Here is a 26,179-nt window from a genome sequence, read left to right as displayed (position 1 = left end):
AGGTGGTTCAGTGAGCCCTCTGCCAGGCACTTAAGTGTGATTTTCAGAGTATCCATGTAGATGTAGATGTAGAGATCAACTGCCCAGAGACAAAATCAGTTACTACGTCCCTGTCCAGGCAGCAGTGGTCTCTATCCTCATGAGCAGTTTACATGTACAAAAAGTATTTTCCTTCAAGCCTTGTCAGTGTGGTGCCCAGCTAGTGCAATGGATAGAGTTCTGCCTTATGACAATCAATTTGACAAGTTTAATTGCAAGTGTAGGTGTATTTTTATTGCCTAATTGTGATCTGCACAATAATACTGTAATGTACACTGTTTCTTAAACTATATTAATCCTACAGCTACAGTGTTTTAACATTGCACATAACAATAATTTGCCAGATATGTCATAAATATTCAGGAAGAGTCAACAATCAGTTCAAAACAAATGACCTGTCATTCAAAAAGTGGTATGAAATTCAGAGCTTTTTCCACAGGATATGAAACTAAGTGGATGCAGGGTGTTGTTGCAGTTGTTGTTATCTTCAGTCCAAAGGCTGATTTGGTGCAGCTCTCCACTCTAGTGAGTCCTGTGCAGTCCTCTTCATCTCTACATAAATAATGCAACCTACAGCCATCTGAACATGCTTACTTTATTCATCCTTTATCTTCCTCTACAGTTTGTACCCTCTCATCCTCTCACTCCAACCCCCCCCCCCCTCCCCCACCTCCAATTGTATCAATCAGTCCTTCCTTTTGGTCAAGCTGTGCCATTAATTTGTTTGTTGTTCCATGATTCAACTCAGTGCCTCCTCATTAGAGTCTCAGTCTACCCACATCATCTTTAGCAGTCTTTTCTAGCAGCTCATTTCAGAAGCTTCTATTCTCTGAACTGCTTATCATCCATTTTTCACTTCTGTACAAGGCTATACTCCATAAATATATCTCCAGAAAAGACTTTCTAACACAACAGTTTACATTTGATGCTAACAAACTTCTCTTTATTAGAAATATTTTTCTTGCAATACTGCATTTTATATCCTCTCTATTTTAGCCATCATCAGTTATTTTAGTTCCAAAACAGCTAAACTCATCTTCTACTTTTGTGTCTTATTTCCTAATCTAATTCTCTCTAATTTAATTTGACTTCATTTCACTAGTATCACTTTCATTTTTTCAGTGTTCATCTTATAACATCTTTTAAAGACACTATGTCCACCTTCTTAGCTGAGTAGTAACTTGCTTGCCTACCATGCAATGGCCTTGGATTTGATTCCCAGCCAGGTTGGAGATTTTCTCCACCTGTGGACTGGATGTTTTGTTTCTCTCACCATCACTGATCCTCAAGTTGCCCATTGTGGCATCACCTGAAATAAGACTTGCACACGGTGGCCGAACTTCCCCGGATGGGGCCTCCTGGCCATCAATGCCACACGATCATTTCATTTCTTTTTTTATTTAAGACAATGTCCATTACATTCAACTTCTCTTCCAAGTTCTTTGGTGTGTCTGACAGAATTGTATTGTAATAGACAGACCCCAAAGTTTTTAGTTTTTATTTTTTCTCCATGAACTTTAATACCCTTTTGAAGTTTCTCCTTGATTATCTTTACTGCTTGCTCAATGTACTGAATAAGTCAGGGTATAGGCTACAACCATGTCTCACTCTCTACTTATCCACTGGTTCCCTTTCATGCCCTTCGACTCATATAACTGCTGTCTGGTTTCTGTACAATTTGTAAACAAACTTTTGGTCCCTGTATGTAATCCCTGCTGCCTTCAGAATTTCAAAGAATGTGTTCCAGGCAATATTATCAAAAACTTAATCTAAATCTGCAACTGTTAGAAATGTAGGTTTACCTGTCTTTAACATATATTTGAAGATAAGTTGTATATTCAGTACTGCCTCAGGTGTCCCCACATTTATCTGATAGCAGAGTAATCTTCCCTGAGATCAACTTCTGCCAGGTTTTTGATTCTTTTGTAAATAATTCATGTCAGTATTTTTCAACCATAACTTATTAAACTGATAGTTCAGTAATATTCCCACCAGTCAGCACCCTGCCTTCTTTGAAACTGTGATTATTACATTCTTCTTTATGTCTATGGTTATTTTGGCTGTCTCATATAGCTTTCACACTAGGTGGAATAGTTTTGTCATGGCTGGCTCCTCCAAGGATCTCAATAGACTTTAGAGTGTCTACATTAGCTGTATGTTTTGCTGATTTCCAAAAGACAACAATATTGCTAAGTGTTTTTGGTAACATATCTCTATGCAATTTCCAGCCTAGTGTATAATTGATGTATGATCCAAAAATTTGGTGTCATGCACTGTGGAGATGCTGTTGGCTCCAATGAGTATGTATGGATTGAATGAGGTCATGTTTTGTGTTGTATGGAAACACATTTTATCGTTTTTTGTGTGTTTATTGGTAAACTTTTTATTAAAACGAAAATTATAGGTGAGAAGTATTTCATTTGGCTATTGGAATTATCAGTATACATGTATCATCTGTATATAAGAATGAGCTAGCTTTGAGGATATGATCAGGGTCAATGTTTATGACCAAATTCAAGAAAACAGCGTCAGAAACAGTTACGTATGGGATCTCACAGATTTTTCTGAGTATATTTGGACTGTAGGCTATACCTTTCTTAGACTTTCTGAAATTAATAAGCTGTTTTCTACCACTTAGTTCCTGAATTATTAATGAGAAGGATCTTGGAGTCCATATTGTTCAAGATTTTTAGGGAGCAGTGCAAAAGTTAATGCGTTTAATGGTTCAAGAAATACTGTTACTGGTGGCTGCTGGTGATCTATTAAAGTTGGAAATTTATCAAGAAGCTCATACACTTCATTTATAGTGGTCTCTTCCTATATATATGTTTGGTAGTCTTCCCAATATGAGATGACCTTACCTGTCTCATAGGTACAGTGATGAACAAATGGCACTGTCATATCTTGTCAAATGAATTTTATGATATATGTGTTGTTTTAATTGATGTCAAAATACCCCACAGCATTGCATTATTTTGATTCATATACATTTTTCTAAGGTGTCTTAGAGCTGGGATGAAGTAAAAACTAACCACTTATGGAGAATCTGGAAAAAAGTACATGTTACAACAGCAGGGTTGTTGACAAGGTCTGAAAATTCACACTGAGACCACATTTGTTAAGCACACACAAAATTACACATGGAGTACAAAGTGGTTCTGTTTGTACACATATAGAATGAGGCAGTAAATTCCAATACTCCATAATTTAAGTAAATGGTAAATAATCACAGGAGGTGGAAATTGAACAGGTGACGTGCATTTTGCCAGCCTATTACTAAAGCTGCTGTACCACAATGGATACTGTGTAGTATGGAACATTGCTTCCCCTCCTTGCAAGACAATCACCTGCTGTGTTGGGGTGGACTATAGCTTAATTGAATATGATGTATTCAGTGGTGCTTTGTGCACTGTTGGTGGTGCACCTTTGCATTCTGGTAGTACTGTCACATCCTCATGGACACTGCAACATTCATATGTAGTTTGTTCCAACAAGACATCTCAATCATTGGAAAGATTTTTATGTTCTTTGTATTGAAAGCACCTATTGTCATTCTGAACCTCAGGAGTAATATACGTCTTCATGAAGACATGTACATTATCTCTGTGCTTTTGTCTTCTTTATATACACTCATAATACTCAACTTTGTAGGCAATATCTCACAAGTGACACAGGATTTGGTATAGCTCAAAGTAGTGCTAAAATTGTTTTTCTATTTTTCTTGACCTTCCTCACAGATGTAAAAAATAAATTCTTCATCAACCAGCTCTTAGTTTTAAAAAATGGTTCCAATGGCTCTGAGCACTATGCGACTTAACTTCTGAGGTCATCAGTCACCTAGAACTTAGAACTAATTAAACCTAACTAACCTAAGGACATCACACACATCCATGCCCAAGGCAGCATTCGAACCTGCGACCATAGCGGTCGCGCGGCTCCAGACTGTAGCGCCTAGAACCGCTAGGCCACTCCGGCTGGCTCTTAGTGTTGATGTTCAACACTATAACATGTAATATTCATATCCAGTGGGTCCATAGTCCATATATCTACATCTACATCTACATCCATACTCCGCATGCCACCTGACGGTGTGTGGCGGAGGGTACCTTGAGTACCTCTATCTGTTCTCCCTTCTATTCCAGTCTCGTATTGTTCGTGGAAAGAAGGATTGTCGGTATGCCTCTGTGTGGGCTCTAATCTCTCTGATTTTATCCTCATGGTCTCTTCACGAGATATACGTAGGAGGGAGCAATATACTGCTTGACTCTTCGGTGAAGGTATGTTCTCGAAACTATGACAAAAGCCCGTACCGAGCTACTGAGCGTCTCTCCTGCAGAGTCTTCCACTGGAGTTTATCTATCATCTCCGTAACGCTTTCGCGATTACTAAATGATCCTGTAACGAAGCGCGCTGCTCTCCGTTGGATCTTCTCTATATCTTCTAGCAAACCTATCTGGTACAGATCCCACACTGCTGAGCAGTATTCAAGCAGTGGGTGAACAAGCGTACTGTAACCTACTTCCTTTGTTTTCGGATTGCATTTCCTTAGGATTCTTCCAATGAATCTCAGTCTGGCATCTGCTTTACCGACGATCAACATTATATGATCATTCCATTTTAAATCCCTCCTAATGCGTACTCCCAGATAATTTATGGTATTAACTGCTTCCAGTTGCTGACCTGCTATTTTGTAGCTAAATGATAAAGGATCTATCTTTCTGTGTATTCACAGCACATTACACTTGTCTACATTGAGATTCAATTGCCATTCCCTGCACCATGCGTCAATTCGCTGCAGATCCTCCTGCATTTCAGTACAATTTTCCATTGTTACAACCTCTCGATACACCACAGCATCATCTGCAAAAAGCCTCAGTGAACTTCCGATGTCATCCACAAGGTCATTTATGTATATTGTGAATAGCAACGGTCCTATGACACTCCCCTGCGGCACACCTGAATCTTACTTCGGAAGACTTCTCTCCATTGAGAATGACATGCTGCGTCCTGTTATCTAGGAACTCCTCAATCCAATCACACAATTGGTCTGATAGTCCATATGCTCTTACTTTGTTCATTAAACGAGTGTGGGGAACTGTATTGAACGCCTTGCGGAAGTCAAGAAACATGGCATCTACCTGTGAACCCGTGTCTATGGCCGTCTGAGTCTCGTGGACGAATAGCGCGAGCTGGGTTTCACATGACCGTCTTTTTCGAAACCCATGCTAATTCCTACAGAGTAGATTTCTAGTCTCCAGAAAAGTCATTATACTCGAACACAATACGTGTTCCAAAATTCTACAACTGATCGACGTTAGAGATATAGGTCTATAATTCTGCACATCTGCTCGACGTCCCTTCTTGAAAACGGGGATGACCTGTGCCCCTTTCCAATCCTTTGGAACGCTATGCTCTTCTAGAGACCTACGGTACACTGCTGCAAGAAGGGGGGCAAGTTCCTTCGCGTACTCTGTGTAAAATTGAACTGGTATCCCATCAGGTCCAGAGGCCTTTCCTGTTTTGAGCGATTTTAATTGTTTCTCTATCCCTCTGTCGTCTATTTCGATATCTACCATTTTGTCATCTGTGCGACAATCTAGAGAAGGAACTACAGTGCAATCTTCCTCTGTGAAACAACTTTGGAAAAAGACATTTAGTATTTCGGCCTTTAGTCTGTCATCCTCTGTTTCAGTACCATTTTGGTCACAGAGTGTCTGGACATTTTGTTTTGATCCACCTACCGCTTTGACATAAGACCAAAATTTCTTAGGATTTTCTGCCAAGTCAGTACATAGAACTTTACTTTAGAATTCATTGAACGCCTCTCGCATAGCCCTCCTCACACTACATTTCGCTTCGCGTAATTTTTGTTTGTCTGCTAGGCTTTGGCTATGTTTATGTTTGCTGTGAAGTTCCCTTTGCTTCCGCAGCAGTTTTCTAACTCGGTTGTTGTACCACGGTGGCTCTTTTCCATCTCTTACAATCTCGCTTGGCACATACTCATCTAACGCATTATGTACGACGGTTTTGAACTTTGTCCACTGATCCTCAACACTATCTGTACTTGAGACAAAACTTTTGTGTTGAGCCAACAGGTACTCTGAAATCTGCTTTTTGTCACTTTTTCTAAACAGAAAAATCTTCCTACCCTTTTTAATATTCCTATTTACGGCTGAAATCATCGATGCCGTAACCGCTTTATGATCGCTGATTCCCTGTTCTGCGTTAACTTTTTCAAATAGTTCAGGTCTGTTTGTCACCAGAAGGTCTAATATGTTATCGCCACGAGTCGGTTCTCTGTTTAACTGCTCAAGGTAGTTTTCAGATAAAGCACTTAAAAAAAATTTCACTGGATTCTTTGTCCCTGCCACCCGTTATGAACGTCTGAGTCTCCCAGTCTATATCCGGCAAATTAAAATCTCCACCCAGAACTATAACATGGTGGGGAAATCTACTTGACATATTTTCCAAATTATCCTTCAGGTGCTCAGCCACAACAGCTGCCGAGCCAGGGGGCCTATAGAGACATCCAATTACCATGTCTGAGCCTGCTTTAACCGTGACCTTCACCCAAATCATTTCACATTTCGGATCTCCGTCAATTTCCTTCGATACTATTGCACTTCTTATCACTATAAACACGCCTCCCCCTTCACTGTCCAGCCTGTCTCTGCGGTATACATTCCAATCTGAGTTTAGGATTTCATTACTATTTACGTCTGGTTTCAGCCAACTTTCTGTCCCTAGTACTATATGAGCGTTGTGACCGTTTATTAATGAGAGCAGTTCTGGGACCTTTCTGTAGACGCTCCTGCAGTTTACTATTAGCACATTAATATTGTTATTCCCTGTTGCATTTTGCCTACTCCTACCTTGCTGCGTCTCAGGAGGCGTCTTGTCGGGCCTAGGGAGGGGATTGTCTAACCTAAAAAACCCCCATGTGCACTCCACACGTACTCCGCTACCCTTGTAGCCGCTTCCGGCGTGTAGTGCACGCCTGACCTATTCAGGGGGACCCTACATTTCTCCACCCGATAGCGGAGGTCGAGAAATTTGCACCCCAGATCTCCGCAGAATCGTCTGAGCCTCTAGTTTAAGCCTTCCACTCGGCTCCAAACCAGAGGACCGCGATCGGTTCTGGGAACGATACTACAAATAGTTAGCTCTGATTTCACCCCGCGAGCGAGGCTTTCCGCCTTCACCAATTCCGCCAACCGCCTATACGAACTGAGGATGACCTCTGAACCCAGACGGCAGGAGTCATTGGTGCCGACATGAGCAACAATTTGCAGTCGGGTGCACCCAGTGCTCTCTATCGCCGCCGGTAGGGCCTCCTCCACATCTCGGATGAGACCCCCTGGCAAGCAGACAGAGTGAACACTGGCCTTCTTCCCCGACTTTCCCACTATTTCCCTAAGGGGCTCCATCACCCGCCTAACGTTGGAGCTCCCAATAACTAATAAACCCCTCCCCCCATGTGCCTGCTCGGACCTTGCTGAAGGAGCAGCCACATGTCCACCCACAGGCAGAGCGGGCGATGCCACACGGCCAGCCCCCACATTGACCCTCCGCCTCGTGCGCTGCGAACGCCGCTGAACCCACCACTCCCCTTGGGGAGAGGGTGGCCCAACCGCGCCCAGTACACGCGAAGATGTCTCGACAGCAGGGACAGTGGGTGAAGCATGTAACACCTGGGGTGTACCTTGCGACGCACCAGACTCCCCACTGCCGCTACACTCCGAGGCAGCAGCCTGAAGATGGCTGACCGCGGCTATCAACACGCTCAGCTGTTCGCGAACAGTGGCCAGCTCCTCCTGCGTCCGTACACAGCAGTCACACATCCTATCCATCCTAAGGAATCAATTTACTGAAGAGAGTTAATCAACCTTTAACTAGACTGCTAATTCACTAAAGGCGGCTGTTTATTCACTAAACTGTGGTTGCTAGGCACTTCTTGTAGAAAACAATGAAAATAGCACTACCTGTCTCTGGACTGTATTGCAAACAAACACTAGCACTACTGGCACTATGGTTGACTAAAGGGACTCTCTCTGACTGTATTAAAAACAAACACGAAATCTATGTAACTATTAATAGCACTCGACAATTAAAGCTTCCTAAAAGCAAATACACACTGAAGAAGAAGTGACAAGTAAGAAAAATACAGTTAATACTTAAATTAAGGTAGCTCGCTGCACTGCAGACGTGAAGCAGACGGCAGTTGCGACGACACTGACTCTACTGGCACTATGGCTGACTAAAGGGACTCTCTCTGACTGTATTCAAAACGAACACGAAATCTATGGAACACTATTAATAACACCCGACAATTAAAGCTTCCTAAAAGCAAATACACACGGAAGAAGAAGTGACAAGTAAGAAAAATACAGTTAATACTTAAATTAAGGTAGCTCGCTGCACAGCAGACGTGAAGCAGACGGCAGTTGCGACGACACTGACTCTACTGGCACTATGGCTGACTAAAGGGACTCTCTCTGACTGTATTCAAAACAAACACGAAATCTATGGAACACTATTAATAGCACCCAACAATTAAAGCTTCCTAAAAGCAAATACACACGGAAGAAGAAGTGACAAGTAAGAAAAATACAGTTAATACTTAAATTAAGGTAGCTCGCTGCACAGCAGACGTGAAGCAGACGGCAGTTACGACGACAATATATATAATATATACAATATATATTATATATACAATATATATAATATATGCAATATATATAATATATACGTATAATATATGTGTCAGTTGTCTTGCTTGTTCAGTTCAAGTGATGAGCTGTATGTTGTAATCATTCTGAGGGTTGTTGGGTTGAATTACCCATTGTTATATGTCAGATTTTCTTGGTGATGGTGTTCATTTAGGTTTTTAGCTGTTTTCAGCTGTTTTCTGCACAATATTTCAAGCACTAACCCAGTTGTCTCCTTTAGGTGCTTTGAGCTGTGTTATGTGTGCTCACTGCGTTGAATATATAGAAAAAAACTTTCATCGTTAGTAGTAATTTGTCTAAGAGTGAATACACCCTGTGTTTAAATTGTGGGTAACACACTACAATGTAAATAAATAAATACCAACTTCCTGCACACCAACAAGACTATGAAGTATTATCTTGGTTACAAAAATGGTGCAACAGTGAGTCCTGATACTTGCAATGCCCTTTGATGCTCATTTGTTTTTTTTTTTAGCTGCACTGTTATTCCATGAGACACACATTCTCTCAGCAACTGAAAGTACACCATTAAAGTACCCAATTGTTGTTTCAGCCTCTTGACCATGAATCAGAAAGACCACTGTGAAATCTATCATGACTGAAACACTTTTCTGTGATCAGAGATCATTACATTTGGTGCTCTTGATTCAAAACTATGTCTTCTGTAGGAAACTAGGTCAGTTACATAGCTTTAACATCCAGCTCAGCGTTAATGACAGCTGGCAGATGAAGTAGTCACTTCAGTATTACCCATTTATTCCTGTTAGTCAGTTTAAGAAACCTCCCCAAGAAGTTAACTCCAATTTAGTGAAATAGAGAAACTGAAAGAGGAATTGATACCAGGTATCAAAATTATCTGTGGTAATGAGCAACAATTTTTTTCTCATTGAGTCTTAATTCCTTGTATACAATGTCCAATCTATTAGTCTGAATTCTCCGGTGATAACTTCTTTCTTCTCTAAGGCTTTTATAGCCCTCAGTAATGCCAGATATTTTGTTTGTTCAGCTGCAGTGTTCATTAATGCAGCAATGACTGGGATATCAGTATTTCTGTACTGTTCTTCCAACTGATTCCACATAAGGCAGGTGACATACTTTTTTTGCATCAAGTTTTGTGTATAACTGGAGTTTTGTGTGTTCCTGAAGTATCAGTGCCCACCTTGTTAGTCATATTGATGGATCCTTCAATCTTCTCAGTCAGCATAAAGAATGGTTGTCAGCCATAAATATTAATCGTCTGCCCTATAAGTAGGGTCAGCACTTACTGATTGCCCAAACCACTGCTAGGAATGCTTTCTCAGCCATAAAGACATTCTTCTTGGAACTGGAGAGTACTCTGAAGATATAAGCAATCATTCTTTCAGTGCATTCCAGGATTTGTACTAGAGTTGCACCTATGCCATAATCACTAGCAAAAGTGTGTAGTTACAGCTCATTTTTCTTATCAAGGACTGGAGAATATGTTAGCCCCTGCTTAAGGTTACAGAAATACTTGTATCTTTTTTCCTCCTCACCCCAAAAAATTTACATCTGTGTGCAACAATTCTTGTAGTAGTTGTGCATAGCAGCTGAAATCCTTTGTGGAATGTCTCCAGTGGGAGCACATTCTGATAAGGACGAACTCCCATTTCCATTAATTAGACATTTATTGACTTTGTGATGAAGAGGCAGTTTCTTAGATTCAGGTGGAGACATGTGCCGTGACCATCATTCAGCACAGCTGTCAAATGGTTTCATGCTTTTCAAATACCATCAAGAAAACAACAATGTTATCCAGGTAGCAAAGGCACACCATTCATTTAAGACATCAAAGCAAGCTGTAAATATCTTTCTTAGGTTGTTGGGGCATTCCAAAAACCAAACACTATAACTTTTACCACATGAAGGCCAACAGTTGCTATGAAAGCAAACTTTTCCTGGTCATATTCCCTTCAGATAGACCAAGGTGACACCAGTCTAAATAGTGTATCAATACATCAATTTTGATGATTTTCTTCAGAAACCAGTATCAACACAGGAACTTCATGTATCACATTTTTTTCTTTGTGAGGACCACAGGGTAGGACAAGGACTGTTTGGTGACTGAAGGATGTTGTTTTGCAGCATCTTTCTTCATCTCCTTGCAAATTATGCATTGCTTGGCTGGTGATACCCAAATGACCAATGACTGGTGGGGAGGTGACCCTCAATGTTGATGTGGGGTTCCACGGTGAGTCACTTGGTATGCCATACCTCCTTTCCATAGTTGAATGCACCACAAATTTTATATCAGAGTGGCAACTACTCACCAGCATTGTTCCGTAGTTTGGCTGAGACCTGTTTGGTGAGTGTATAGTAGATTCCTCTGGTTGGTATTTGGCAGCAGTATTACAATATGATTCTGCATCCTGGGCACAGAACTGACGGTCCTGGCCTGGTTCAACTGTCATTATGCACATACCCTTCAAGACAAGTTATGTTTGTTCATGGCAAATGATAAATCAGAGCTCTGATTGTCGACTTGTGCTGATAATGATCATTGTTGGCATATAAATTTCTCTTGTGTAGCTTAGTACCTTTTAACATTCATCTAAAGGTTCACACTTTAAATGAGCATTCAGACAGCTGAATAGAAATGGGCTCATGGTTATGGTAAGATAATGTAACTTCAGTGTTAGATAACTACCCAGGCTAATTATTTTTGTGTGAACTTAATGTTCTCCAACTAGCAATAATAAGCATCAGATATCACAGAAACTGACACTCCATATCAACTAGTGTATCGACAGGTTGGTTGTCAGTGATGACGTTGTGTGATTTTCCAACTTCTTGGGAACTGTTCTCCATGGTGGATTTTCATCCGTGGCTGCCTTAAATCCATAGATGATCGTCTCATTTAGTTTTCCTGATTTTGACAGCTGAGCAAGTGGCTGGATCCTCTGCATGGCAAATGGAAATTACTGTAACATGTTAAAGAATGATCTTGACCATAGTAGGCAATGGGCTTCACCTGCCCCTTAGCTATATTCATCTGCAGTTCCTTTGCTTGCATAGAACTTCCTTTTTATTTGACAATTTTTGGTATAATCATTGTTAAACACTCTTCTTCATTATTTACAGTAGGCCATGGTATGCTCAGGATCTCCACTGTGCAAACATATCACATACTCCTAATATCTAGTTTTCCTACCTAATGTTCTACCGGTGTTACCACGAGATGTTTCACTGCTTGACAGAATGGCAATGTACTTCCGACATGATGGATGTCTGGCACATAGCTTGCGTGTGGTTGAAGCGGTATTGAATAGCATATTTCATGACAGGTGGATTGGTCGTCGAAGCACCATACCATGGCCCACACGTTCACCGGATCTGATGTCCTCAGGTTTCTTTCTTTGGGGAAAGTTGAAGGATATTTGCTATCGTGATCCACTGACAATGCCTGACAACATGCATCAACACATTGTCAATGCATGTGTGAACATTACGGAAGGTGAGCTACTCGCTGTTGAGAGGAATGTTGTTACATGTATTGCCAAATGCATTGAGGTTGACGGACATCATTTTGAGCATTTATTGCATTAATGTGGTATGTACAGGTAATCACGCTGTAACAGCATGCATTCTCAGAAATGATAAGTTCACAAAGGTACATGTATCACATTGGAACAACCGAAATAAAATGTTCAAACGTTCAGTATTTTAATTTTAAAAACCTACCTGTTACCAACTGTTCATCTAGAATTATGAGCCATATGTTTGTGACTATTACAGCGCCATCTATCACAAAGCGAAAAAAGTGGTCCAACAAAAACATTCATATTTCTTTACGTACTACATGAATATGTGATAAAAATGGGGGTTCCTATTTAAAAAAAAAACGCACTTGATATCCGTTTGACCTATGGCAGTGCCATCTAGCGGGCCAACCATAGCACCATCTGGTTTCCCCCTTCAAGCTAGACAAGTTTCATTCTTTGTAGTTTTTTTGTTTGACACTTATTCCGTGAGATATTTGGCCTGATCACGATCAATGGACCACCCTGTAGACATAATGTATGGTTAGATGATCAATAGTGGGGCATTAACTAGTTGATGTGCTGTTTCCAATGCAGGGAGCTCTGAAGATGTAAAAATCATGCTAGAGTGAGTGACTGTGAACAGGTTCACCAAGATCTGGCAGAACGGAGCAATAATGAACACCACCACATTGTCAAAATGTCAAGTCAATCAATGTACTACATTTCGAGTTTTTATGAGCAATGAGCACAAGAATATGCAACTTGAATTTTTATGTACACTGTTTTTCAAAATTACACTGACAAATTTTGAGGGAATGTAGAAGATGACTTGAGGAACCAAATGAGGATAGAAACTTGAGCTGCAAACATCATCTAACAATGTTGCAGAGGGTCCAGACTGTAGGTGCTAGCATTTGTGTGTGTTTGTGTGTGTCAATATATGCACACGCAGTGTGATTCCATTAGTATGTTACAAACTTTCAGGGATGATGGAGAAGGAGAAGTGTATCAATTTGATGTAAGGGAAGTTGGTGCAGAAATGACTGAGTTGAAAGTTATATGCAAAAACCATTCTGATACTTCCGACAGTGGAATACATTTGCCAGTATCATTGTTGCTGAGACTGTAGGATAGTCAACTTTCAGAGGTGGTAGTATGGACCAAAGCAAGATAAAAATGTCTAGTAAATGTGGGCTCTAAAATGCATACCATAAGAGCTATGGGCACTTGTTCAATAGAAGAGATGCGTTTCACAGTAGCAAAGAAGAACAAGTGTTCGCAGCTCCACAGGTATGTACAGAGTGTCCTAAAATAATGTATACGCTGTGAAACTGAACATCTCTGTAATGAAAGGGGTTAGAAATTTTAGTGGTGTTTAGCGGTATTAGGTGCCTCATGGTCTGACTTAAGATGGTAAATGTTCAAACTGATGTCCGTCCATCACAATACACCATCGAAAATGACTGATGACTGAGTGACATGCCAACTGTATAGTTTCCAATGGAATAGCATCACAGGCATGCTCAATTTGCCCTCTAAGATCATCCAGTATGTGTGGTCCTGTAGCGTAAACTGTGTTCTTGAGAGTACTCCACAGAAAGAAGTCTAGAGGAGTTAAATCTGGAGATCAAGTGGGATACTCCACACTCCCTCTTCATCCTATCTATCTGGCAGGGAATGTACAATTGAGAAATGCCCTCACATCCAGGTGAAAGTGAGGTGGCGCCCCATCCTGTTGAAAGTAATGATTTTCATTTCCAAACACAATGCTAAGACTAGAAGTTATCATTTCAAGCATTTCCAGGTATGAATCGCCTGTGACAGTGTTGTCAAAGAAGTACGGCCTGATTAACCCTCTAGAAGACAGTCCGCACCAGACTGTTACTCCCGTTAGATTAACATGCCTTTGCTCGGTTACATATGGATTCTCCCTGGCCCAGTGCACACAGTTTTGGTGGTAATTGTTCAATCAACTTTAAACATCGCTTCATCTGACCAAAGAATTCAATCTAAGAAACGTTGCTCTTCCTCACATCTGTTAATGAACTACTCACAAAATTCACTTCACCTATCATGATCATCCTTGTAAAGAGCATGGAGAAGTCTTGGGATATAAGGCTTAAAGTTCTGAGACCACAAAATTCTATGAACACTGCTTCTGCAGATCCCAGTCCACAAGAGCATTGCATCACAGATTTCTTCAGGGATAGTGTATATGCCTGGATTACAGTATCAACACTCTCATTGTGTGTTGAACTTCTTTTTCGTCCACTGTGTCCCTTCTTCATATCATACACCATTTCTTCAACTTCAAACTTATCTCTGATTCTTGTAATTGTTACTCTTGTCAGTGGTGGTGGTGTTCCAAATTCAACTCTCCAACGTCGGCGTACTGCATTCACATTCTCTGTTTTCCAGTAACACTTTAGCACCAATTACCGTTGTTCAAACGATAACACCATGTTTGCTGACAATCCTGAAATAAAAGAAATCATTGTTATGTTTTTCACCACCTTCCAAATTATTACTCATAAAAATTGTATTTCTGTCTCCTTTAATTAAAGAGATATTCTGTTTCAAAGAGTGTATATGTCATTTTGGGACACCCTGTATTTTAGAGCTCCTATTTACTGGACATTTGTTTCTTCTTTTGGTCTATACAACCACCTCCGAAAATTGTCTACCCTGCAATGTTAGCAACAACAGTACCGGTACATATAGTCCACTGTCAGCGGTATCACAAACGATTTTCCCTTAGAACTTTTGATTGTTCATTTCTGGAGTAGGGTCCCCTTAACTCAAATTGATACATTTATCCCTCTCAATCATCCCTGAAAGTTTGTAACATCATCATGGACTCACCCTGTACATACATACATATGCAGGCACTGGTGCCTATGACTTTGAGGTTCTGTAACATCATTATAATGTGTTTCTAGACATGGGTGTCTATCCTCATCTTGTTCCTCAGGACACATTCTGCATCCCCTCATAGTTTTGTGGTGTTATTTTGAAACACCCTGTATAAAGATGAAGAGGGTGACACAGGATAGAGTAACAGGGATTAGTGCTGCATTGAACCACCTTTGTACTGAAGACCACAATAACAACAATATTTCTGTAATCTGATTAGTCTGATCAGCAAAATGACACAACTGATGGAAAAAGAAATACATATGAAATGTTTGTAATTCATACTTGTATTATTATTTCCTCATGAGCACTGGCTCTGTTTGAGTGTAATTGAATTATAATACTAATTTAATGATAAACGGACTTATTTTAGTGTCATTAAACAATAATTGTGGTGTTTAAAACGCAACTTAAACTGTGAATATATTGCAGTTCAATTTGCTAGTAGGAAATAGTTTTGAAAATTGTTCTCACTCTAATTTGTTCTTCAAAATTGCAGCAGAGATACGTCTCCAAGCAAGTTATTATGATGAGAAGACTGGTTCCTGGGAGCCCCTAATTGAGCCTGCAGTTGTTGAAGAAAATGTGTATGCACCATGGGAGATTCTGATAAAAGTTAGTCCACCATTTATTATCTGTTTGAATAAAAATATATACATTTAATTCTGTTTCCATAGAATTGTAAACGAATTCTTTCACAGAAACATAGAGAGCATATAAAAATATAATAGGGGAGAAATCCAGGTTGGAATATAATTATGTGTATGAATGTAGATAACTACTCATGAAGCAGAAAAAAGTCACTCTCAAGCAGACACACATTTAAAAAAAGAATATGTTCTAAGCTTCCTGTCTAAGCTGTTGTGCAGACTACTCACACACACACACACACACACACACACACACACACAGAGAGAGAGAGAGAGAGAGAGAGAGAGAGAGAGAGAGAGGGTGGCCAAAGCGGGGGGGGGGGGGGGGGGGGGGGAGATAAGTAGTGATCCTGTCTGAAGTGAGTGGAGACATGGGATGATGAGAGGGAGGAACAGAAAGTAAGAAGATGCGTAATATGTATATTGATGCAGGAGAAGTGATGGGCATCTACGTAGGGTTGCAACAGACAGAATAGAGGGTCACTAGGTGGGACCTGGGGAAAATAGTGCTAGGAAAAAGGGGAAAATCCACAGTATGAGAAAAAGATATTCAGAGGAAACTATTCTAAAAAATTAATAGATGGAGTGGAAGGTTCATGTGGGTGCTGAAGGTTGGAGTTAGGTGGGAACAGAAAGGACCTCTATTAAACATCCCTCCAGGCAAATGCTCTGCCACTACTACACACATCAAAAAAATTTTTGCATGACCTCGGTTCCAAGAGTTCCTTAATCTGTTCAGAAAATTGGAATAAGAGATCAACATAAACATCATTTCCGACCTTTTTATTCCTCATGAAAACCACACATTGTATGTTGTACCACCATACAGCGAGACATTCAGAGGTGGTACTCCAGATTGCTGTACACACCGGTACCTCTGATACCCAGTAGAAAGTCCTCTTGCATTGATGCATGCCTGTATTCATTGTGGCATAGTATCCACAAGTTCATCAAGGCACAGTTGCTCCAGATTGTCCCACTCCTCAATGGTGATTCATCATAGATCTCTCAGAGCGGTTGGTGAGTCATGTCATCCATAGACGGCCCTTTTCAATCTATCTCAGGCATGTTTGATAGGGTTCATGTCTGGAGAATATGCTGACCACTCTAGTAAAGTGACGTCATTATCATGAAGGAAGTCATTCACAAGATGTGCATGATGGGGGTGCGAATTGTCGTGCGTGAAGACGAATGCCTCACCAGTATGCTGCCGATATGGTTGCACTATCAGTTGAAGGATGGCATTCATGTATTGTATAGCCATTATGGCGCGTTCCATGACCACCAGCAGCATATTTCAGCCCCACATAATGCCACCCCAGAACATCAGGGAACCTCCACCTTGCTATGCTCATTGGACAGTGTGTGTAAGCCATTCAGCCTGACTGGGTTGCCTCCAAACATGTCTCCGATGGTTGTCTGGTTGAAGGCATATGCAACCCTCATCAGTGAAGAGAACATGATCGCAATCCTGAGTGATCCATTTGGCAGGTTGTTGGTCCCATCTGTACCGTGCTGCATGGTGTCGCGGTTGCAAAGATGGAACTCGCCAGGGATGTTCAGAGTGAAGTTGTGCATCATGCAGCCTATTGCACACAGATTGAGTCATAACATGACGTCCTGTGGCTGCATGAAAAGTGTTATTCAAAATGGTGGTGTTGCTGTCAAGGTACATCCGAGCCATAATCTGTAGGTAGAGGTCATCCACTGCAGTAGTAGCCCTTGGGCAGCCTGAACAAGGTATGTCATTGACAGTTCCTGTCTCTCTGTATCTCATCCATGTCCAAACAACATCACTTTGGTTCACTTCAAGATGCATGGGCACTTCCGTTGCTGAGAGCCCTTCCTGGCACAAATTAGCAATGCTGACACGATTAAACCGTGGTATTGACCGTCTAGGCATGGTTGAACTACAGACAACATGAACCGTGTACCTCCATCCTGGTGGAGTGACTGGAACTGATCGCTGTCGGACCCCCTCTGTCGAAGAGGCACTGATCAGGCATGGTTGTTTACATCTTTGGGTTGGTTTAGTGACATCTCTAAACAGTCAAAGGGACTGTGTCTGTGATACAATATCCACAGTCAAAGTCTACCTTCAGGAGTTCTGGGAACTGGGTTGATGCAAAACTTTTTTTTTATGTGTGTATTACGAACTGCAATGATTACCTGGTGGAAGGTCTCCACCAACTGCCAGAGTATGCCACCTGTGAGCCTGCTGCACTTTGCCTGTGACACGGTCAATAGAACTACCCACTTCTTTTATCAGATCTTTAAACTGTTCCCAAAATATTTCTCCTCTGTCTGTCCGATTCCTCAATCCTAATTCTTCTGGATTCACACTTCCAAAATATTTACCATGTGCCATAAGCACAAATACATGGAATATTAATTTTTATGATTACCATGAATACACTGGGAAGATTTCTGTCCTCATGGACCAATATTTTAAGACTATTGGCTGCAGTCTACACTCTCACAAGCAAGACATGAAGCATTTCCTCCACCGACTCTTCACACTTCCTGTTATTTTATGATGTCACCTCCCTTTATACCAGCATCACATGAGCTTTTCACTATTGATCAATATATCTCTTGGTGGCAGGCTGACTCCATACAAAAATCTCTTGATGGTTTATAATGCAGTTGTCAGGATTTTATAATTTAGTAGTGCGGATCTATGCAAAAATGTGATGATGGGCATGAGACAACCCAATACTGTGCTAGAACAAAATTTCAGATACATATAAAAGTACTGTTTCCTGTGCACATACTAATAATTTTGAAATCAATAATAAATAAAACAATAAACTTTGACAGCATTGGAGTGTTAGAGAGAGAGAGAGAGAGAGAGAGAGAGAGAGAGACTGAAAAACTTGTAATAATCTCAGTCAAAATGTCTGCAAGGGTGATTGCACGACCATTGTGAATGTCTCAACGACTGATCCCGGAGGGTACACACTACTCAATGATTGAGCACACAGTGCAGTCTTGTGGCAGTGGAGAGATAATGTATGCATGACCAGCTGAGCATGCAGTTTCCCCTCTTGGGGATATTGTTTAATCTGCAGGCACGATAAACATAGTGAATGAGTGGCAGCTGTCCAGTTTACATATTTGACAGTGGGGTGCACATGTTGTGGACCACAGCTCACAAGATCGAAGAATGGCATAGACATCCATGAGAAATTGGCTGCTAGCTCCCACTGCTGTCTGTCCTTGCATCCTGCCCACCCGTGGGTGCTGCATTGTTGCCAAGCTTTGGCCTAATGATACTTCTGTGTGGGGGTGCACAATCCTTGGGGAGCAAATCTTGGTAGGTGCGAGAAGCAAGAATGTTCCAGCTACAACTAACATATGTTCGTGCCTCGCATGCTTGTGGTGACATAAGTGCTAGCACGATGGCGGAAGTGTATGACATCATGTATGGCTAGTGTGGCATGCAGGGGAGTGTATGAAGGTTTTAGAGTGCAGCATTACATCATTATGATGTGGCAGGAGTGTTTGAAGCAGACATGATGGCAGGCACATGTGATGTAGTCTACTTGCCTCTGTGGTGGGGCTGCCCAGTGCGCCTGTGTGGGGTGCAGTCTGGGCTTCTACCTGGGTGGGGTGGGTGTAGGTTGGGGCACAAGTGGCTGCTTGGCGACCACTGGCAGTGTGAGTGAGTCACCGGCAGCTGTGGGGATATGCTGTGCCCAGCTGGTATCCTGCAGTGCATCGTCTGTTGCCAAGTCCTTCGTGGGCTGAATAAATGTATGGAAACTGGCTCTGTTAAGACATACACCTGTTTGACTCTGTCAATTGAGACTTTAGTTGGCCTGCTATTGTACTTGATCTACAACATTTTTCCACCGTGGGTTATCATGTGGTGCAGTCCCAAGTAGGGTGGCCAAAATGGTGCCTGTACCACATCGATGCGCAGTGTGGCATGTGTGCAGCACCATAGGTTTGTGTGGATGAAGGCTTTACTGGCACCTTGCAGCATTGATGTGTGTGGTTGGAAGCTGGCCGTGTCACTGCACAGGCATTCTGCTATTGGTGGGGCCAAGATTTCATGTTTCGGTGGTACTTCCTCCATGAATTCTCGGGGCATGGAGAGCGACTTTCCGTAGACAAGGTATGTGCAGGTGAGACAGTGATCTCTTCCTCCAGGGTCACTTGCAGGCAGAGGAATATGAGCAGAGTTGCTACATGCAGGTCATGTTGAGACGGGTCAGGAACCCTTTTAGTGACTGATAGAGCCGGAGCCACTAGACCATGCTGTTAGATGCCGGGTGGTGGCTTGTTATATGGTGTAGCCACATGCCACACATTTGGGTGACATGTTTTAACAGTGCACAGTCAAAGTGGTGGCTGCTGTTTGTAGCTATGTGGCATGCCACACAGGTGCCAACCAAGGCAGTAGCAATTGTCTCAGTGGTGATGTCCACTATGGACATCACTTTTGGCCAGAGCGTGAGGTGGTACACCATTGTAAGGAGGTACCGCTTACATTGGGATGGAGAAAACAGGCCTGCAGTGTACCTGTGGACATGTATAATGTGGTGTGTCATATTGGGGAAGGAGCCAGTGAGTGCATGGGAATATCTCCTGACTTCAGCATGCTGACATGCTGTTCAGGCATGTGTGCACTGATGGTAGTCTTTTTGGAGTCCGAACCGAATGAAACATGTGACCATGAGTATGCTGTGGTGTTTGGGCTAGGATGTGATTACCTGTGAACATATTTGGAAGCTTTGCACTGGAATATCTTCGGGAGGGACGAGCGATGTATCCCTGTCATATCATAACACTAAAACTTCCAGGAGGAGCCATACATGGGCACCAGTTGCAGATGTAGGTTCCAGGAGGTACCATGTCAGAAGCTGTCCAGTTCTCTGTCGCCCTCCTGTTCTTGTGTGGCATCTTCAAGGTTCACCAGGGTGGAGATGACTGCACAGTCATGGTACAAGCAGTTGGCAATGACATTGTCCATACTGGAGATGTCAGATGTCTGTTGTGAACTGGTACACATACCCCAACTGGTGAAGTTGGCATGGTGATTAGTTTGTTTTGTTGATCCAGAAAGTGTGTGTTACAGTTTATGGTTGATGAAGATAATGTAATGGTGGTCTTCTACCAACAAACTGAAGTGTGTTAGTGTCTGATACATAGCCAACAGTTCATGGTCATATGAGCTCGAAGGGCATTGCAATGCTGATAACTTCCACAAGAAGAAACCAAGTGGCTGCCACTGCTGTCAATATGTTGTTGAAGCACAGTGCCAATAGCGGTCAACTCCACACCATGTATTAGATTGGCGAGTAGCGCTGCTTCAGCGAGACATTCTTTAGACTCAGTAAACTGTACTCCATTTTTCAGTCGGGAGAATGGGAGCCCTTTCTTTTGCAGTGGGGTCATGTTTTGCTGCAGTCAGGGGTTCAAGCACTGTGGCAACATTATGCAGATGGCACTGGTAGAAGTTTACTATCCCAAGATAATAATGCACACCATTTTGAGTTTGTGGGCATGGCATCTTCATGGTCACCTGTACTTTGTCCAGCAGTGGTGTCGATCCAGTAGGGTTGATAAGGTATCTGAGAAATTCAGTCTTACTGATCCCAAATACACATTTAAATGGGTTGATCACAATGCCTGCCTCACTGAGGTGCGGGAAAACAGTTGTTAGGTGGGTGCAGTAGAGCTGGGGCATCTGAAGAGCATAGTAAAACTTCCCAAGACACCATCCAGGAAACACTGCCAAGTCTGCGAAGCATTCCTAACTAAGGCTGAACATCATAAACATTATCTCAGAGAGCCTGAAAGGGGTGGTAATCACAGTTTTTCTATATCTTCAGGTGCCACTGGGATTTGCATGTACACCTTCATGCTGTCAGTTTTGCCAAATCTAGTCACACCTGCCAAGGCATGGCTAAAGTCCAGCAGATGCAGCACTGTATATCTGTTTGACATTGTCCTTGAATTTAGTACAAGGTAGTCCCCACATGGGCACCACAAATTGTCCTTCTTAGGCACCAAATGTAAGATGGAAGGCCACAAGCTGCTTGATGGTCAGACAACCCCTTGCCACAACATTTCCTCAAGTTCAGCCTAGACTACTGCAAGCCTGTCGGATGCAAGGCAATGTGGGTGGCTTTAGATGGGAGGACTGAGGGTGGTAATAATATGGCGGAATGTTGAATGCTTGGGGTCCCGCAGTGCCCATGTCAGACAAGTTAGCTCCAGAAATTAGTTTAGAACGTCTGTGGATGGTCTGGAGCATTCCATTGGTTTAATACCGAAGAAGGCTGTCCCACTATCTTAAGATTCATCGTAGAGTCAATCAGCTGGGCATTTTGCAATGCCCACAAGCAACTGCAGCGACTGAGAAAATCTGCACCCAGGGTTGACTTGTTGACATTGGCCATCGTAAACCAGCATGTGAATGTGTGGCTCAGTCGAAGATCCACATTCCAATGTTGAGTGCTGTATGTTATTATAGCAAAATTGTTTGCCACCAGTGTTTCAGCCTTCTTCCGATCTCTTAGCATGCTTCTAGGAAAAATTGATAAATCTGACCCAGTGTCAACAAGGTACCTCATGTCCCACCCCCCATTCTGCCACAGACCAATGCTTCAGTACAGTACAACGGGTTGCATCTAGGCCTGGTCACAGCTGACATTCAGGTGCGAACAAGGGCATGGGATCAGCTGTTGCTTCGTTGCTGGGTGCTCGAGCCATGCTGCCCATCGCCTGGTCTGCTGCCACTGCACCTGCTTCTCTCTTGCTGTGAGTGCACCAACCAATCAGTTTGTGAGCCTAGTGCTAATGCCTGAGTGGGCAAAATCTGCATGTAGCACTCCAGATTGGTCTCTGTTGTCAGGGCTGTGGGAGGCTTATGTGTTGACATGGAATGAAGGTGGCTGGTGGGGGTAAGAGTCACAGGCCACTGCGGATGTCATGCTTGGTGGCATTACCAGCATGTAAAGCACCCTGTCTGGCAGGTCCACTATGAATAGCAGTTGCATATCACTTTGCACATCTGTGCACACCCAGGTAGTGTGCCACAGCAAATAAAAAACCATGTGTGGCCACGAGGCCTCACAGGTGGCACAGGAGCTGCAAAGGCCTCCAATCACTGCTTTCTTGTTGGCGCAGCAGTTGCTGTACTTGCTGCTCCTCGAATGATGAAATTCGGCACATCAACTCTTCGTTAAGCTGCTGCTGCATCTGCAGGACAGTTATTATGTCCCATACTTTGGCCGCATAATTCTGGTCCAGCTGGTTCCTGACATGTCTGAATTTTCTGAGGTCACATGTGATATTATTGCTTAGGAAAAATGCCTCCACTTGGCTAAATGACATGAATGGGTCATGGGAGTCAGAAGGGGGCAGCCTACCAACACACGTCCAATGCTTGTTGCCGCTCCAGCAGCAGCATATGGAAGCAGTGTGGTGCTGTTTTACATGTTCGAATTATCATGGGCTGGCTCCAGGTTGACAGAGTCTATGTGTGTGGGCTGTGCCTGCACCTTGCATTCCAGGAACTGATTATGTACCAACAGCTTGCCTTTGGAGATCCTCCATAGTTTACATTGTCCTATTCCACTAAGTTCTTACACGTAAGGGTACACACTAAAAATACAAACAAAAGGAATAAATGTTCAAGACACAAATGTTGTCTGCATGAGACTGTGGGCCAGCACAGAAACGTTCAAAAGTGAGTTCACTTGCAATTGCTGGTCACTCACACTGATAAAGTCTGTCACCATATGCACTGCTGTCCCTGTTTGTGTCCTGTGTGTCTGTGGGTGGTATATTTTTGCCAAGCTTTATGCTATCAATACCTGTGCATGGGGGAATGCGTGGGCGAATGTCGGCCTGTTGGCTGTGTCATCTGCAATTGCTGTGGTAACTGCTGCCGCATGCCAAAGCAGTATGTTCTATTTGATTCAGTGCCAGATGTTTTATGAAAGAAAGTTATAAAATGGCCAAGTAACACATGGATACATTTTACTGATTTTAATGAACATTAGTGCCTACATTGACAATGAGAAGATTCTTATTTCTTGGGAAATGGCAATGTATAAAGAAAAGGGCCACTTCGCTGGATTGTTTTCATTGTGTTTGTGTTTTAGTGGCAGATAGCCTTCATGTCCTTCATAATTCATTTTATGGCAATGTCACATCAATGATTCCATAATGGCCTTCCTGTTTTTCTAATAGTCCCGTATATAGCCATGTTCCACGTAAAATTCCCTTGTCCATTCCTTTATCATCACAAACATGTGCTGCTATTGTATTATGAACACACCATACAACAACCAACTGCCATAGGCTGTAATTGTTTTTTCTTCATTGGATTTTGATTCCCCTCCCTGCTGGCAGCAGCATAATACACCGCTCTGCAGCTGATAGAAAAGTTAAAAAACATAATTAGGAGATATAGAAATTAAAACAGGTGATAAAATGGGGACTGCTTGAAACGAACGTGGTGAAAAGTTGTGAAGAAAATACAAAAACAAAGGGTTGGTGATGCTGATTAAAACACATAGTAATCAGATAGGCACAATTAAAGAACACGGCGACAGTCTGGTTTCTGTTCGCAACACTTAAAAAGGGGGATGCACAACACTGAACACTTACAGAAACACTGCACTGTAGAGTACGAAGGCATATTGGGGAGGGAGGGGGGGGGGGGGGGGGGGGGGAGGACCCGGGCAGATGAGGTGGAAAAAGAGGGGGAGGAGAGGAAAAGCAAGAAAAGTGAAGGAGCTGATGGAGGGAAAGGACACAGAAAATGGAAGTGGGGCAGAAGGAGTGGGGAAGGTGGTGGAGAGGAAAGAAAAAGGACTCAGAGGAGAGAAAGGAGACATAGAGAGTGTAGGTGGGGAAAAATCAGAAGGGGAGTGGGGGGGAGGGAGCCTGGGAAAAGGACAGAGTAAGGGAGGGGGAGGTGAGAATCAGAGTTGATAGGAGGAATAAATTGAGGGAGAGAGAGCATGATCCGGGAGGGGGAGTGGATGGAAGCCCCCTTGGGAAAGGAGATGAAGAGTGTAGAGGTGGATGGTAGTGGGGACACAACGGTGAAGGCGCAGCAGAGGGCGGGTGTTGGAGAGGACAAGACTATAATTGTATTCAAAGCTATTACAAAAGTAAAGTGTCGCAGTCTAGTGAGTGCAGTTCTCATACAGTTATTTTAATTTGTTATACATCCTGCATTTGCCTTCACTTCATACTTAATGGTTTCTACATCATTAATCTTTTGAAAGAATTAATCATGAAAACAATAACATCAGCATTTACAAGTTTTTACATACAGGAAAATGACAACGTGTTTCCAAATAGTTCTTAACACCTCTAACAGGTAGTGTTACTTGTTATATTCAGTACTTTCACTGTCTGCTTTTAAATAACTCATACTCAGCTATGAAATAAAACTTAAAAATGTACAAATGAAATTTATGCTGTGTCCTCATATTCTAAAAATGAGTGTATTTAAATGTATTTTCCCACCTTTACTTAATGGTGTCATTACAGTGTGCCCATAATAAAATGGATCTTAAGCTTTAACTAATTCTCCATCACCACTGCTACAGGTATTTATTTTCCATTGGCTTATGTCAATCTCTTCATGGGCCATCTATAAGAATTGTCTCTGGCTACCTACAATCCTAAACCCCTGATTTATTTTGAATGAACTGATGACATGTTTATAATCTGAATGTGCTAGGGGGATTCAATGAGTAATGCAACCCATTTTTTTCTCAGCCAATTTTGGATGAAAAATATTTCTGTTTTTGCAATTGTAGTTTCATGGTGTTCTGATAGGTGGCAGAACTATACATAACCTTCAAAATGGCCTCTGTAATGGAGGTGCATTCCAAGCAGAGGGCTGTCACTGAGTTTCTTCTGGTGGAAAGCCAAAGTATCACAGATAGTAATAGGCAGTTGCAGAATGTCTACAGGGACTTAGCAGTGAAAAAAAGCATCGTGAGTCATTGGGTGAGGCATCTGTCATCATCACATCAAGGTTATGCAAACCTGTCTGATCTGCTGTGTTCTGAAACAGCTGTGACTCATGCAGCATTGGATCATACAGACAGTCTCATTCAACATGTTCAATGAATCAACGGATCAAAATCAAACACCTTCCTGCACAACTGGACGTCTCTGTTGGTGGTGCTGACATATTAATCCACCAGTTGAGATACTCAAAGTTGTGTGTCTGCAGGGTTCCTTGCCCCCTTAGAGAAGAGCAACAAAGGGCCATCTGTGCAAGACTTCTTCCATGTTACAAGGCTGATTGTGACAATTTTTTGTTGAACATTGTTCGCCACTTTGAACCTGGAACAAAATAGCAGTT

The 26,179-nt window shown here is 42.2% G+C and overlaps 1 protein-coding gene across 1 annotated transcript in view; it reads left to right on the top strand.

Annotated features, from left to right (window-relative positions):
* The window catches only part of LOC126470164 (intermembrane lipid transfer protein VPS13A-like), a 762,201-nt gene that overhangs the window by 432,800 nt on the left and 303,222 nt on the right, over positions 1-26,179 (top strand). Inside the window, exon 34 of the mRNA XM_050097791.1 lies at positions 15,681-15,796. Coding sequence (XP_049953748.1) covers positions 15,681-15,796 — 116 coding nt within the window. The remainder of the gene's footprint in view (positions 1-15,680; positions 15,797-26,179) is intronic.

Source organism: Schistocerca serialis, chromosome 3, assembly GCF_023864345.2.
Source record: "Schistocerca serialis cubense isolate TAMUIC-IGC-003099 chromosome 3, iqSchSeri2.2, whole genome shotgun sequence".
Lineage (NCBI taxonomy): Eukaryota > Metazoa > Arthropoda > Insecta > Orthoptera > Acrididae > Schistocerca > Schistocerca serialis.
This window is presented reverse-complemented; position numbering and strand designations above follow the sequence as displayed.